This window comes from Hipposideros armiger, unplaced genomic scaffold, assembly GCF_001890085.2.
Source record: "Hipposideros armiger isolate ML-2016 unplaced genomic scaffold, ASM189008v1 scaffold_12, whole genome shotgun sequence".
Classification (NCBI taxonomy): domain Eukaryota; kingdom Metazoa; phylum Chordata; class Mammalia; order Chiroptera; family Hipposideridae; genus Hipposideros; species Hipposideros armiger.
In genome coordinates, this window is record NW_017731362.1 from 3,687,562 (window position 1) to 3,703,513 (window position 15,952).

General features: G+C 35.4%; 1 protein-coding gene across 5 annotated transcripts in view; it reads right to left on the reverse strand.

Moving 5' to 3' along the window:
• Positions 1-15,952, reverse strand: part of DMXL2 (Dmx like 2) — a 79,838-nt gene that overhangs the window by 55,895 nt on the left and 7,991 nt on the right. For all 5 annotated transcript variants that reach the window (XR_002126483.1, XM_019664865.1, XM_019664856.1 and 2 more), the window contains exons 6-9: positions 14,610-15,306; positions 14,143-14,264; positions 4,753-4,842; positions 2,167-2,284 (exon numbers count right to left, since the gene is read on the reverse strand). Coding sequence is in view for 4 of the 5 variants with exons in the window: in XM_019664865.1 (XP_019520410.1) it covers positions 2,167-2,284; positions 4,753-4,842; positions 14,143-14,264; positions 14,610-15,306 (1,027 nt within the window). In the remaining variant the exon portion in view is untranslated. The remainder of the gene's footprint in view (positions 1-2,166; positions 2,285-4,752; positions 4,843-14,142; positions 14,265-14,609; positions 15,307-15,952) is intronic.

Consider the following 15,952-nt stretch of genomic DNA (forward strand, 5'->3'; position numbering starts at 1 on the left):
CCCCAATTCCCCAATAAAAATCTTTAAAAAAAAAAAAAGATTGCTGGCAAACTTTACACTGGAGCCACTATACCTGAACATTCCGACTCTTAGCATCACTAAAAATGAGACATCCTAACATGTTCTTTCTGGAGTGATACAGATGAAAAATATATAGCATCTAATCAAGTCTACAAAGCTACACTGCACTTTACCAGAAAAAGTTTAAATGACATCACAAGTAATCAGTCAGAGAAATTCCTATAAAATAACTTCTAAAACAACTCAGTGGCATAAAGGGGGATCACTTTAGATTAAAAGACTCCTAATAAACAACAAAACACAATGTGTGGACTTTAAATATGGATCCAAACAAATTAAAAACCCAACATTTTTTAAACAACTGAATGAAGTAAATATGGACTAGTTATTACACAATTATAAGGAGTTTTGTTGTTTTATTAATATTATAATAGCATACATGTAAGAAAGTCATTTTTAGAAACATATATGGAAGTATGCAGGAGTGAAACACCATGATGGCTGGATTTTCTTTAAAATATTTCAGGAAAAAAGGAAAAGAAAATAGGGTAAAGTAAATGAGACAGAAATCTTAAATTTCAATCTAAGTTATAGGCATAGAAGAGTTAATGTAACTATGTACTCCACTTTTCTCTATAAGTGGCATTTTTTAAAATTAAGAGTAATTAATTTCATACATATTTATACATTATTTTTATACATATCAAGTCCTTCAAAAAAAACAGCTATAAAATCAGAATATCAGAGAAACTGTGCACAAAAACTAAAGGAAAATCAACAAAAGGCACTGGAAAACTCTTTTGGCCTGATTTTGTAGTGACATAAAGAAATATCAAAGGAATGAAATAGAAAAATATTTTTAAAAGCAAGTCTTTCTATTAAAAATATTATAAATAAACATACCAACTTTATATAGGCATTGTTTTCTAGTAGGTTGTCATGTATTTACTGTTACAAATAGCATGATAAATGGTAGCTAAGTTGGTTGGAAAGCATATAAAGGTTAACCCAGATAAAGGTGAAATACTAAGGAAAAGCAAATTTTAAATCTATAAAGTTGTACTGTTATGTTATGATAGTGAAATAAAACTGAATGACAACCGAATAACTTATAAAGAAGAAAAGTTCTGATGTATGAAGAAAGATCCATAAAGGGGAAAAAGTCTGAGAGGTAATAAGATTTTTGAGTTAAGCCTCATAGAAGAGAGGAACTCATTCTGATTTTCCATTAAAGGAAAGAAAATTATCTATACAAATTAATTAGAAATACTTTCCTTAAATGGTACATAATTCTGTGATAAAAACTATACTAAGAAAATCAACTATGTCCATGTAGATACTTAAAATCTGTAACCAAATGAGATAAAGTATCTGGAAACCCTTTATAAAAACTAAAAAGTGTTCATCCTAGAAAATGAATTATTAAAATAGAATGCATGTTTCCTACTTTCAAATAGAAAGTATTCTATACAATATGTTCTTTGTTCAAACAGAACACGGCAGTTTTATAATTACAAATTTATACCTTCTAAAGGGAACATATTAAGCTAAATACTAAAGTTTAAACAACATCATATGGTTTGTTCTTGAAAGGTCTTATGGAGAACTACTTATTTTCTTTCACAAAAGGAAAAAAGAAATACTACACTTCAGAGTAGAAAACTGTAAGATGGTACCTTTAATTCATAGCATACCTGAGGTTTCTAGGATACCATTCAACATATCTTACACTCTATATTCAACCATAGTCTGTACCAATTTGTTATTATTTTTTGAACTTATACTAAAATTAATTGGTTTGTTTAAGATACCACAGGGAACTTACTACCATTCAGAACAATTTAATTGTAAAGTTAAACAATTAAAATTAATTTTTGAAACAATTAAACTAGGCTTCATACATAACATTTCTTTATAGAAGTCTATGTTGTCAATCATACTGTCCTTCAAAATTACTGTCATTCAAAATGTAATTTCAGCCACATGCCTTCTAAATCTACAAATAAGCAATTCTGATAGAACTGGTATATTTACTAAAAATTATGAAAGTGATGATTCTTGATATAAAGATCTATACTCCGAAAAAATTTAGGACGCCTTTTTCTAAGATGAAGGTAAGCAAACTCGACTATCTTTTAGAAGTACCTTGTGATGGCTGAAAAAATACTTCTGTTTCCTTTTTCTCCAGATCTTCCTTATGTGGTTTATATCCTATAATGAAGTCTTCTTGAAACACATGAAGCAATTGTGTATTTGAGCCACACTACAAATATGAAAAAAATGAAAAGTTCTTTATTTTTGAAATTCCCTGTCTCCCATACACCACCGCCCCAAAAATACTAATGTAGAAAAAATAAATCTAACAATTTCTATTCTGTATGTACTGACTAATTGAGAGGAAAAAGCACAGAAAACAAAACAATCATTACAACTACCTGGACAGAGAAAAACACTTCCAAAGATGCTACAGCCAACAGCAAAACTGGGGCGCTCTAACAAAAACAAATCAACAGGTATGCTTCTTAAAAAAACAAAAAAATCCAAAAAAAACAAAACATAATTACGTGATCTGCACCATTCAGAGCTCAAAAGCACCAGGTCTCATCCCTGGCTGGAGAAGGCTAAGCTAACTGCATAAGTCACATTAGTACAGGATTCCTTTAGTTTTCCTAATTCCACTTCAGAAAGAAAAAAGAAAAAACCAGAAAGGTCCTCAAAACATTCCCAACAAATCTGTCTGGTGGGAATGATGAGGGGACCTATAACACCCAGTGGGGATGACACATCTCTGGAGAAACGTACTTACATGTAACTAGGATTTCGAGAAGGGTGGATGAAACATCACTGTCAGCCACTATGCTACATGATCGTGTTTTTAGACCAGAGAAGAGTAAAGACCATTACAAACAGCAACTTAGAATCACAAAAGTGAAGAGGAATTCACAGGAAGGCTAGATCCAAACAAAAGCTTATTATGAAAGTGTGTCAAGACAATTAGATGAAGATGGCTGTCCCACAGATTTCAAGGTAGAAATATGAAAAAATCTTTTCACATTCATATATAAAAGATCACCTCCCCCAGCGAAAAAGAATAAATAAAAGAAAAGGGAAAGGTGCTGTCTTCATGGATACAGAAATCATACAGTACACTGGGTACAAACCTAGAATGAGTTTTAAACTATCATTTATAAAAAGCCTATTATTTATCAGTGCTTGCAGTTTACCAGCCCTTGTGTTAAAGATAGCCACAATGAGGAGGGAAAAAAATCATGCACAAGTAATGAAAGTGAAAAGCAGAATGCAGGCTGGCCGAGTGACGCATTGGTTAAGAGTTGGCTTGGGATGCCAGCTCTGAGCAGCAGGGCTGCTGGTTCGAATCCCACAATCCTACAGCTGAGATGGTGAACAGCAGCTCAACCTGAAACTGGGCTGCCCTGAGTTGCCGGTGACGACATAGGCTGCAGTGGAGATGCAGTGGGCTCCCATGAGCTGCCAAGAGCCGCTGTGAGCGGCACTCCAATGGCCAGCGAGCAACTGCCTCACCCGGGAAGAGCACAATGATAATACCAACATGGGCCAGTGAAGTGACGTCCTCCACAACTAGACTGAAGAATAAAAGGACAGCAACTTGTCTGTTCCACTCCCCCAATTCCCCAATAAAATCTTTAAAAAAAAAAGAAAGAAAAGCAGAATGCTAATGAATATCACCAATTCACAATATTTAATATTTACTATATTAATAGCCTATGATAAAAAGTAAAGAAGGGGCTAAAGTGGGGGATGAATTTAACACCCAGGCCACTATAAATTAAGATGTCTATGGAAATGAGGCCAATCTACTCTTCTCCCATGACCCTATGGAATAGGAAAAAGAAATCTCAGATTGAATTTGAAAGAAAGGCATGGCACTTGGGGACAGAAAAGTTAAGGCATTAGTAATCTGAGTCTGGTAGCCACAGTTCTGCTGCCACGAACTGATGTGGTAACTTCTCTACATTGGTGGAAATTATTACATTTTCCCAAAAAAGAATGTGGCAAGGCACCATGGAAAAATAACGACATACACTCTATACATATTTGTTTCTAAATATGGCTGGCTCTTTCTTCATTTCCTTGTTTGAAAATATTGGTAACTTCCTCACTAAAGTAATCTTTTTCTATATTTGGAATGAATATATTAGTTCTATCTCTTAGACCATAAACATGATCCTGAAGAAACAAATATCCTGAGAGCTAGAATGGATTTCAACCTTCTTGCAGAGAGAAGGATTCTCCTTTCCTAAGCAATAGCTGGGGAAGAACAATGGCTCCACAACAAACCTGTGGTTAGGAAGTAAACATATACTTTGATCCTATTTTCATCTGCATTTTAAAGGTTCTCATAAAAATGTCTAATATTCAGCCTAACAAAGCAAACACTCTAAAGTCACCCTCTACTGAGGTGAAATGAGTAATGATATAAAGAGAAACCTCAAACCAAGCAACTGTGGCAGCTGTACTATATTTTCCCTTATGACTTCCCTGAGTCAAATAATCTTTAAACAAGAAAAATATGGCTACAGATACAATTCAACTGGAAAAGAATAATTTGTAAATCATTAGACTTTCACTACAAGAATCAAGAGAATTTGGCTGTATCTAGTATCAAACAAGAGAATTATTCGAGATATGCATATAAAGTACTCTAGGATAAAATACATTAATATCACCAATTCAAAAGCATGTTTTTACTTGGTTGGTTATTGCATCAAGTTCAATAATGCAGCCAGGTCGAGCAGTAGACTGTTGGCTCACAATATTAAACACTTCTCCAATAAGTTTCTGTAAACAAAAAACACAAAATGTTAATGATCAACAATTTATGACTCTACCATCAACATGCTCTCAGACATTAAAGGCCCCTCAAAATTCACTGATTGAAAATGGCAATTCAAACAGTCAAAGAAACATTTCAATTTTTGTACTCATTCTTATTCTCATTTTTAAAATTAACTAAGCAGTTAGAAAAATCTATAGTGTTTCCATAAATAGTATATCACTTCCAGGCATCTAGTTCTTTTAACATGTCTTCATTCTGCAACCTTAAAGCTCCAGACAGATATTTTGATAATATTATTGAAGAGTTTGCTTTCATTAATGCCAGAAAAGTAAAATTATAATGAATTCTGCTTTTGGCATAAATAAAATATTTAAGCTTAAAATAATGTTGTCAGTTTTAATATACTTTAATGTTCTGGGGAAAAATTAACCATTGAAAAAATACAGAAATCTGTGATTATAGGACAAACTCTCCTTTTATTTTACCTCAGGCTCCCATAGGTTCATCATGGTACTGTTAGATCCTGTTTTATTGAAAATGTTGGCATTTTGTTCATCATGGAATTTTTGCAGTAATCATGATTGTTTAAAATAATGCATTAAAAAAATAATAAATAAAATAATGCATTAAAATAGTATTTATCCTGATTACTGTTTTTTGGCACTCCCTTTAGTTTTTTACCAGAGGTGAGTGCCTCACTCACTCTAATTCCAGCCCATCTGGAAGAAATATGGCACTAGGTCTAATCCCACAAAACTTGGTTGGCCTTAACCAAGTGGCTCTTCACTTGGAAGCAGATGCCTTAACAGAACAGCAGAATGTCTACTGAAATTACAGCACCAGATGGGGGATAATGCCCTGTATTATGGAGTGCTGTCCTCATGCTGCACTATATGCCTTAAACTAATGATCGGTAAGATGCCATTTCCTCCACAGCTAGGTCTGCGAATCAAAGCGTGGAGGTAGGAGTAATCCCTCTCCCTATTACGCCTAATAACCCACCTATAGATTTTTTTATTCCTGTCTCTACAATCTCGGGCTTGATGTGTCTAGAAAGTGCTAGTACTCAAAAAAAAATACTTCTGTCTGGGAAAACAGTCATGGTTCCATTATATTGAAGCTGAGACTGGCCCTTGACAATTTTGAACTCATGCTATTTCACCAACATGCACAGAAGAGTGGTCAGTATAACTGATCTGGTTACTATAAAATGAGGACAAGAAAGACTGTGTCTGAAACCCAAAATATTCTTGGTACTCTCCTAACCTATTAAAAAAAAAAAAAGAAAAAAACTGATGGAAACAGCAGCAACTCAAAAAAGACAGGACCTCAAAGGACCTGGATCTCATGAGAATGCTTGGGCCACTCCACCAAGTTTAAAAAGAAAGAAAGAAAGAAAAAAAGACACCTGAGGTGCTGAAAAAAGTTAAGGGAATGTGGAATTTAGTGACGGAAGGAGGCTATCACTATCGGATGTTGGCTTTGTGACTACCTATAGACACAGGAGCTAGGACAGCTCTCCTTTATGTTAATTGTTTCTTTTTTCCAAATTTCCCTGCTGTAGGAAGTAGGGTGTAGTTGTTACACTGATGGTGTAACAACTACAACTTAGGTTCCATGTGGGGATTATGACTGAATTGGCACCATTACACAGTGATACAATACCAAATGGGAATCTATTTCCCCTGTATTGGAAATCAAAGTTTCTTTACCTAAAGAACAGGAACAGATAGTAAAGGGAAAAAAGAGTGGACTTTGCTGACTACTTGCATCTAAGGAACAGATGCTAAAGGGCAAAAAGCGGATTTTGCTGGCTATTTGCATCTAAACCTCAATCCATTCTCCACCCTCATCTGCCTTGTTCTGCCCAAGAGGCTGACTTCTACACTGTATCACCTAGCTTCTAGGCTCCTTTCAGCTTCAAGATGAATTCAGCCAATGGGAGCAGAGGAAATCTCGGAATTCCTTATAGCATGAAGTTCTGAAAGTCAAAATGGCTCAAGGGAGTCTGGAGGCTCAAAAGACTTTGGAGGTTACTGACTATGCAACTGCTAATACAATGATGAGGAAAAAGAGCTGGTCAATATAGTGGGTTGACTAGTGTCCCCCCAAAGTTCATGTCCACCGAGAAACTGAGAATGTAAACTTATTTAGAAATACGGTGTTTGCAGATATAACCAGTTTTAAGAGAAGACCACAGGGGATTAGGGTGGATGCCAAATCCAAAGACTGATGTCCTAAGAAGAAGAAAAGGAGAGGACACACAGGGACACCCCGAGGGAAGAAGGCTATGTGAACACAGACTAGAGTGTCACAGCTTCAGGAGAAGAAAGCAAGGTTGAGGTGTTTACTCCCCCCTGCTCCCCATAGCTCTGGCAGTGGCTACATTCCGTTACGGCTACCTCTACTGACAAGCAGCTCTTCCCACAGCTCTAGCTCTCCCAAGGCTCTGGTACACTTTTATTTCTCTCCTGTCCCTTCAGGCATAGAAATATGTATTACTTTTCTATTGCTGCTGCAAAAAATTACCACAAACTTAGTGGCTTACAACAGCACAAATGTATTCTCTTACAGCTCTGTAGCTCAGAAGTCTGACATGGGTCTCGCTGGACCAAAATCGAGGTGTCAGCAGAGCTGCACTCCTTTCTGGAGGCTCTAGGGGAGTCTGCGTCCTTGTCTTTCCCAGCTTCTACAGGCTATCCATATTCCTTGGCTCATGGCCCCTTTTTCTCTATCTTCAAAGGCAGCAACATCATCTCTCTGACCATTCTTCTTTTGTCACATCTCTCAGACCACAGCTGGAAAAGGTTCTCTGCTTTCAAGGACTTGTGATTCGACTGAGTCCACCCAGATAATCCAGGATCATCTCCACATTTCAAGGTCCTTAATTTACTCTGCAAAGTCTCTTTTGCCATGTGAGGTAAATTATTCACAGGTTCTAGGGATAAGCATGTGGAAGGGGTAGGGGAACCATTATTCTGCCTACCACAGGGTGATAATGGCTACATATTGTTGCTGGACTCTGAGAGCTTTACTATTATTCCTATGGGTTAACCATGTTCTCCCCTCTGTAAGGAGTCCTCTCACTAAACTCTTCAGTTAAACCTTTATGGGTGTGATCTGTTTCCCACCTAGGCCCTGACTGACACAGCAACTAAGTCAATAAATTCCTGGCTATCTCCATGTAACTACCAACTACACTGCATCCTACAAATTAGCCACTTTACTACCCAGTCCCAAAAATTTCAGTGCTCCTCAATCCACCTCTCAATCTACACAAAATTCAGATCCTTTCAGATGTTTCTCATGGAATTTTTTAAAAAGCTAGCTTCTTTTTGCATCTACTAAAAATCTCATTTGAGGAAGAAGACAGCATGTGACAAGTTCTTGCTACATTTCAGGTCACAATCAGCAGAGGAAGTAACTAGAACTGCTGCTCTGACTTACAAGAAAACGAAAAAGATGAGCAGAGAAAATGGAACTTGACAGAAAGTAACTGTGTTTTCTTAAGAATTTAGCATCAACAATAAAGGCAAGGATACATTTTAGAAAGTCAAAAATCTCGGAATTCCTTATAGTATGAGGCTCTGAAAGTCAAGATGATTCAAGGGAGTCTGGAGGCTCAAGAGACTTTGGAGGTTCCTGACTATGCAACTGCTAATATACAATGAGGAAAAAGAGCTGGTTAGCACAGTGGGTTAAACAGAGTCACCTCAAAGTTCATGTCCACCAACTCTCAAAATATAACCTTATTTAGACATAGGGTGTTTGCAGATATAATCACTTTTAAGATAAGGTCATAAAGGGTAATGGGTGGATTCCAAATCCAATGGCCAGTGTCCTAAGAAGAGAAGACACTCAGAGAGAAGATGGCTATGTAAAGACAGAGGCAGAGACTACAGTGTTACAGCTTCAAGGAACACCTTCAAGGAACACCAAGGATATAATGAACTGAATGAAAATGAAAAGCCTACTTATAAATGCCAAAGCAGTACTGAGAAGCAAATTTACAGCACTAAATGCATACATTAGAAAATAAGAAAAGCTTCAAATCAATAATCCAAGTTCCTACTTCATGCAACCTAGGAAAAGAACCAAAAAAAAAAAAAAGCAAACAAGGAAGTAAATAAAAAAGGGCATAAATTAATGAAAATTAAAACAAAAACAAAGAGCTCAATGAAACAAAGAGCTGGTTCCTTGTAAACATCGACAAAATTAACAAACTTCTAGCAAGACTGAAAAGAAAAAAAGAGGGAAGACACTAATTACTGGTATTAGGAATGAAACAGACCCTACAATCATCAAAATGATAAGGGGATACTATGAACAAGTCTATGTGCATACATTTGATCACTTAAGACAAAAGGGCCCAATTATTCAAAAAACACAAACTTCCACAACTCATCCTATATGAAATAGATAATGTGCACAGCCCTATGGAAAGCCCAATTAAAGAAACTGAATCATCATAATGTTAACATTCCCAAAAAAGAAATCTCCAAGCCAGACAGTTTCACTGGGAAATTCCACTAAACATTTAAAGAATTAATACCAATTACATATAATTTCTTCCAGAAAATAGAAGAGTGAATGCTTCTCAATTCATTTTATGTAGTATTACCCTGATACCAAAACCAGACAAGAATACTGTACAAAAAAATACTAAAGACCAATATCCTTCATGAATATAGACACAACAATCCTTAACAGAACATTAATAAACAGAATTTAGCAACATACGGAAAGATTTAGACACCATGACCAAGTAGGGTTTATTCCAGAAATGCAAGACTGGTCAATATTTAAAAATCAATTAAGGTAATTCACCATGTGAACCAAAACTGGAGAAAAAAATTACATATCATACCAATTCATACAGAAAAAGCATTTGACAAAACTCAATGCCTAATTTTAAAAACTGAAAGAAACAGAAACAGAGTTTAACTGCCTCAACTTGAAAAAAGCCTCTACAAAAACCCTATGGCTAACGTTATACTTCATGGTGAAAAACTGAATTCTTTCCCTCTAAAATTAGGAAAAAGGCAAAGACATCCAATCTCACCACTCTGATTCAACATAGTGCTGGAAGTTCTGGTCAGTGTTTTAAGATAAGGAATAGAGATAAAAGGAATAAATATTGTAAAGGAAGAAATAAAACTGTTCCTATTTATACATGATTGTCTATGTAGAAAATCCCAAGAAATCCACAAGAAAAAACTACAATATGTGAGTTCAGCAAGGTTGCAGGATACAAGATAAATATACAAAAATCAATTGTATTTTTATATTCTGGCAATGAACACACACACACTGAAATTAAAAATATATTGCCATTTAAATTGCTAAAAAAAGAAAATTAGGTCTAAACCTAATAAAACACATAAAGGATTCTAAAAACTACGTAAGAAGGTGCTTACATTACATTTGAAGTAATATATTATTATTTGAAAATAAATTACTTAGGTTAAAGATGTACATTGTAAACCCTAGATAAACCATTAAAACCAGAAACAAGGGGAGTAGCGAAAACAGAAGCATGAGAAAATACTGAATCAAAAAGGAGAGTGAGGCCGGCCGAGTGGCACATTGGTTAAGAGCCGGCTTGGGACGCCAGAGGGCCCCAGTTCAGATCCCACATATGAGAGCCAGTGACACTGCCCTCTACAGCTAAGATGCTGAACAACAGCTCAACCTGGAGCTGGGCTGCCGTGAGTCACCAGCAACGGTGAAGGCTGCAGCCCCTGCTGCAAAGGGTTGCCATGGGCTACCTTGTGTAGCCAGCAGCCACAGCGAGCCCCTGTCCAGAAGCCAGCGACTGATGTGCCTCATGGGAAGAGCACAATGATGGTGCCAACTTGGGCCAGTGAAGCAACGTCCTCCAGAACTAGACTGAAGAACAAAACGACAGCAACTTGTCTGTTCCCCTTCCCCCAATTCCCCAGCACTGTTCCCATTCCCCAATTCCCCAATTTTTTTTTTTTTTAAAAGGAGAGTGAAAAAGAGGGCAAGTGGGAAAAAGAACAGATGGGACAAATAGGGAAAAAATAGCCAGACGGTAGGCTTAAACACAATTATAATGATAATGGCATTAAAAGTTAATACTCCCCACCCCAGGTGGAGCCTAATTCCCCCTCTCTCTTGACTCTGGGTTGTGCATAGTGGAATATGACTTCCTTCCAAAAAACTGATCATGAAAGAGTAGGGAGAAGGAAGGTAACTTTACAGTGGAGAAATCTGGCAAACACTACTTTGGACCAATGATCAAGGTTAACACATCACCAGTGATAAGTCATGTTGATAACATGTAATCAACACATAATGTGATGAGAAGGGTACTTCACATATGTGTTATTCTCCCCAAAACTTATAAATCCAGTATAATCATGAGAAAAATAACAGACAAACCCAAATTGAGAGAAAATTCTATAAAATATTGAACAATACTACTAAAAACTGTCAAAGTCATGAAAAAGAAAACAGAAAATTTCACAGATCAGAGAAGACTAAGGAGACATGATGACTAAACATAATGTTGTTTTCTGGATGAGATCCTGGAACACAAAAGGACATGAGTGGAAAAATCAGTTAAGTCTTAATAAAGTCTGAAATTCAATTATTCGTATGATATTAATGATGGTTTCTTATTGTGACAAATGTATTCTGGGAATATAAGATATAGGGGAAACTGGCTGTGAGGTATTCTGGGAACCCTACTATATATTTGAAACTTTTCTGTAAACCTAAAACTATTCTAAAATTAAAAATTGATTTAAAAATTAACTAAGGCACCGAATAAATTATTGTTTTCAGAGTACAGAGATAAAGGAAAAGACATGATCATTAACAGAGGCTGATGATTTAATGTTAATAAAATCCAGAAAATAAAGAACTCATTTTTCCTACTTTTTCTCTGATCTTCTATTTCAAGAATTTAGCTTGCAAAAGTAGCAAGAACCAAAAATTTTCTACAGTGAATACTGTTCTTTTTTTTTCATTTAAAAAAAATGGAAAGTTTAATAAAAAAAGTATTTGGTAAGGGGGAAGTTGAATGCCAGGGTAAATAAAGAAATTCCAAGAATGTGTCAAACTGCTTTAAATAAATTTATATTTTCTGGAAAAATAATGCCCAGGTTAGGGAAATTTTGCAAATGAGATCAATGTACAACAGAGGATGTTTTCTGAGAAATCCTGGGGCATGCCATAGCCAAAAGACTAAAAACAGGCAAATGTTCCAATTTTCAGAAAAGAAAAGAAGAGCTTGATGTCTATTTAGTATACCGTTTTAGTCATCAGGAGACATCAGGATACATACATTCAACCTACTATATATTACTCACAGCATATAAATCTGACTTCCTTTTTTGACTGCAGAAGATCTGGCAGACAGGGTATATTTTATTTCTGCAAAGTACATAACAAGCTGCCTCACAGAAATCCTTGGGGCAAGCTGGAGAAATATTCCAGACAATAAAAATGGATAGATTTCAAATGTGTACTACTGGGCTTTTTCTTCACTCCGGTCCTGTTTAATATTTTAATAATTGACTTAGATGAAGATGTAGATACAATATTCATCAAACAGGCTGGTCCTATACGTCATAAAACAATGACAAATAACAGAATCTAGATTCAAAAATATACTAAAAAGTTGTAGTGTTAAGTTGAGCTTAGCAAGGTGAAATGTAACAGGGAAAATAGGCCTACATTTGGGCCTCAAACTCAAATACAGAATGGCTTACTGGCAACAACAACAACAAAAAAAAAAAACCAACTTTGCAATATTTAATTGAGAGTCAGCTCAGTATGAATCAATTACATACAAAGAATGTGGTATAACTGCCAAAACATAATATTAATAGTATCTAATGAGAGAGGCCATAATACTTCTGTATTCTAGCACTCTTACAATGCCCAGAGTATAGACAAACTGAAATCTGTGAAGAAGAGTAACCAGGGTCAAATGTAAAACTGAGAAACTTATGGGCAGTGGGGCAGCAGGTCTGGCCTGAAGAAAAAGGGGTTACAAAATAGTTATTTTCATATATCTGAGGTGCTCTGATATGCAAGGAGTATTAGACTTATTCTAAATGGAACTAGATTAACAAATAGAATTTAAGGAATACAAATTTAATTTCGATAAAATAGTGAGGGTAACTCAAAGACAGAATAAGCTGCCTTTAGAATTGAGTTTCCCTCCTTGGAGGCCAGAAGACAAATTGGCAGGAATGTGGTAAAAGGAATAAAGCATCGAATGGCTGGTTAGACTAGGTGACCTTTAAGTATCTTCCAATGCTATAATTTTAAGATGCTAGACTTTCTCTTTGGCTCCAGTCCAACTGGTTTTCTCACTGTTTCTGGAACAAGTCTTATTTCTATATTTACTTTCCTATATCCATACTTACTTTCAGGCCACTCTCTCACTCAGACAAAGGCAAAGGATCTGTCTTTCTAAATCTTATATATTCATTATAAATAAACCCAAATACTGGCCTTAATAAAGACTTCTGTGCTTACCCTAAACTGGTATCTCTCTCCTCTGAATTATGAAATACTTCTAGTGCCATCTGTTTGACAATTAATTACATACCACCCTCAGTAACCTCTTCTTCTGTCTTAAACTGTTATTTAACTTTTTATTAATAATTTCTCTCAGCTAAATTAAAAGCTCCTTGAAGGCAGACACTGAAAATTATACTCTGAATCCCTAACACATCTAAGGGCACAAAGTAGACACTCAACAATAGTAGTCTTTGGTTTTCAAAATTGGAAATATTTTTATTAGAACACTTGTTTTATAAAGAGGCATGTTTTTATAGGTAAGTAGAAAATTCACTATTCAAATCTGGATATTAACTAATATACATGACTTCTAGTTCAGATACAGAACAACCAGTATGATATACTGCCATCCATTGACAACATATTCTAACTATAGGATTTTTTTTAAGTAAAAAAACTTTTCAGAAAAGTTTAAATTTTCTAAGCTAAACAGACTTTGATAAAGCTGCCTTAAAACCGTTTTTGAAAAAGAACCTTTCTAAAGCAAAGAAAGATTAATAGAACCAAGCTAGACAGTAAAAACTTTCAAGAAGAAATTGTGATATTTTGTAAAGAGAAAAATGTATTTGTTTTGTGATATGTGGACTATAATTTTGATTCATGAACCTTAACACAAATTTGTCATTCAGAGCCCAGAACATATGCTCATTCCCTAAACACCAACTAACAAAATAAAAACCAGACAAATAAAAGAGAATTCCTTATCATCTTAGTTATATTAATAAAGATTAGTAAATACTTACTGAAGATTCTGGATCTGACAGTTCATCCAATAATTTCCTTGCATCTACCACAGCTTGATAGAGTCTCAGATTTTTGCCATCAGAAGCAACAAAGCAAGCACTTGCAGAATTGCAATATGTGCCTGAGAAAGTAAATACTTTGCATTAAAATGCAATTTATTTTTATTATTGGCTGAAGTATGAGAAGCAAATATTCATTTTTCTTTTTAGGCATAACCATGGTCAAGAATCATAATTAAACAGACATAACTGGATAAAAAATTATTAGCAAAAAAATTTAACAGAAAATAGATAATGAGAGGGAAAAGATAAAAAACAAATTTCTAAAAATGCTAAACATAAGTCTGGTGCCTACATTCTGAATACTTATTTAAAACCCTCTTAATAATGACAAATATAAACCATTTTGTGGATAAAAACTAATACTTTAAAGCTTTTATTAAGTTAACAATTAAATGGACACTTACCAAGACAATAGCTGGGAATAAGAGTTGGAAGCCAAGCTACATTAGAGAAGGCTGAAGTATGTAAAGAGTTGATTCGAGCCAATTCTGATACTCCTCCAGTGTATGACAAAGGTCCTATTGGGTCTACACGCCATAGAATGAGTTCACTGTAGATTGCATTTGGGTCATGAAATGTACGCGTGGCAGCATTTCTAAGAGGTTGTTTTGAGGACCCTTTTGTATGTTTTACAGGGTCCATTAATCTATTTAATATATTGTCTGAGTCCCACTGACAATCTGATTCAGGGGTCAACAAAGCATTATGATGAGATGATGTCAGTAACAGGGGTAAAACTGAATGACACGCCAGGTCATTGAGGTGAAATCGATGACCACAATATCTAAATTTGTGAGATACGGTTAGAACAGTGGTAAAGGCAGACTTATCTGCAAACGTGACAGCCCACTGATTTAAAGAACCATCTATGTGTTTAGAGACCATCATTACTGTGGGAGCTAGAATGTTCATATTTGTACTGTGTGATCTATACTGTGGCTGGGATCTGTGAGGACTGCCTACAGCCATCATCTCTTGGTGTAATAGGCTGGGGTGAGAATCTTTCGTAGCGTTTATACAGGCATACATCATGATATTTTTACTAAGAGAGCTTGCATCACCGGAAGGAAATGCAACAGGAATCCGGGAAGAAAAAGAAACCTGAAAAACACAATTGTATGATTCAGTGTAAGTAGTCTGCCTCCTCTCAAAGTCTTCCAAAAATACTTCTATTTTCAAAATGCCAAATCTCAGCTTCATAGCAAAAAGTATAATTTTCAACCTTTTATGGTCTAATCCTTTTCCTGTATTTATGTAACATTGTATCGCTATTCATAGCCTAAGAGAAGACTGAAGAAAAAAAGTTTGAAGTGTCTTGCCTGTACATATAAGCGACCACAACCACAAATCTAAAGTTCAAAAGGATGACACATTAAGGTAGCTGGATTTAGTTCATAAACTGGGGAGGGGAGAGGAAGGCGGGGGCTCCTCCTAAATCACTTCTTGAGGTAAGTTTCTTAGCTTTACTCAAAATATTGCAAAAAAAAATTCTACACACCTATATTCAAATATTCAGTATCACATTTCAAAGCCAAATTCATTTTACTATAAATTAACCAGGTTTGTAAAATTTGTGGTTACTGATCCCCTTTGGTGGCAAGAATCAATATTTTATCAGTTGCTTATCAAAAACAAACTCTAGAGTAATTCTGAAAACTTGCTAAATCTGCACAGCATCTGTTTCCTTTTACATATGTGGATGGGTGTGTGTGTGTGTGTATGTGTATATATATATATATATATATAT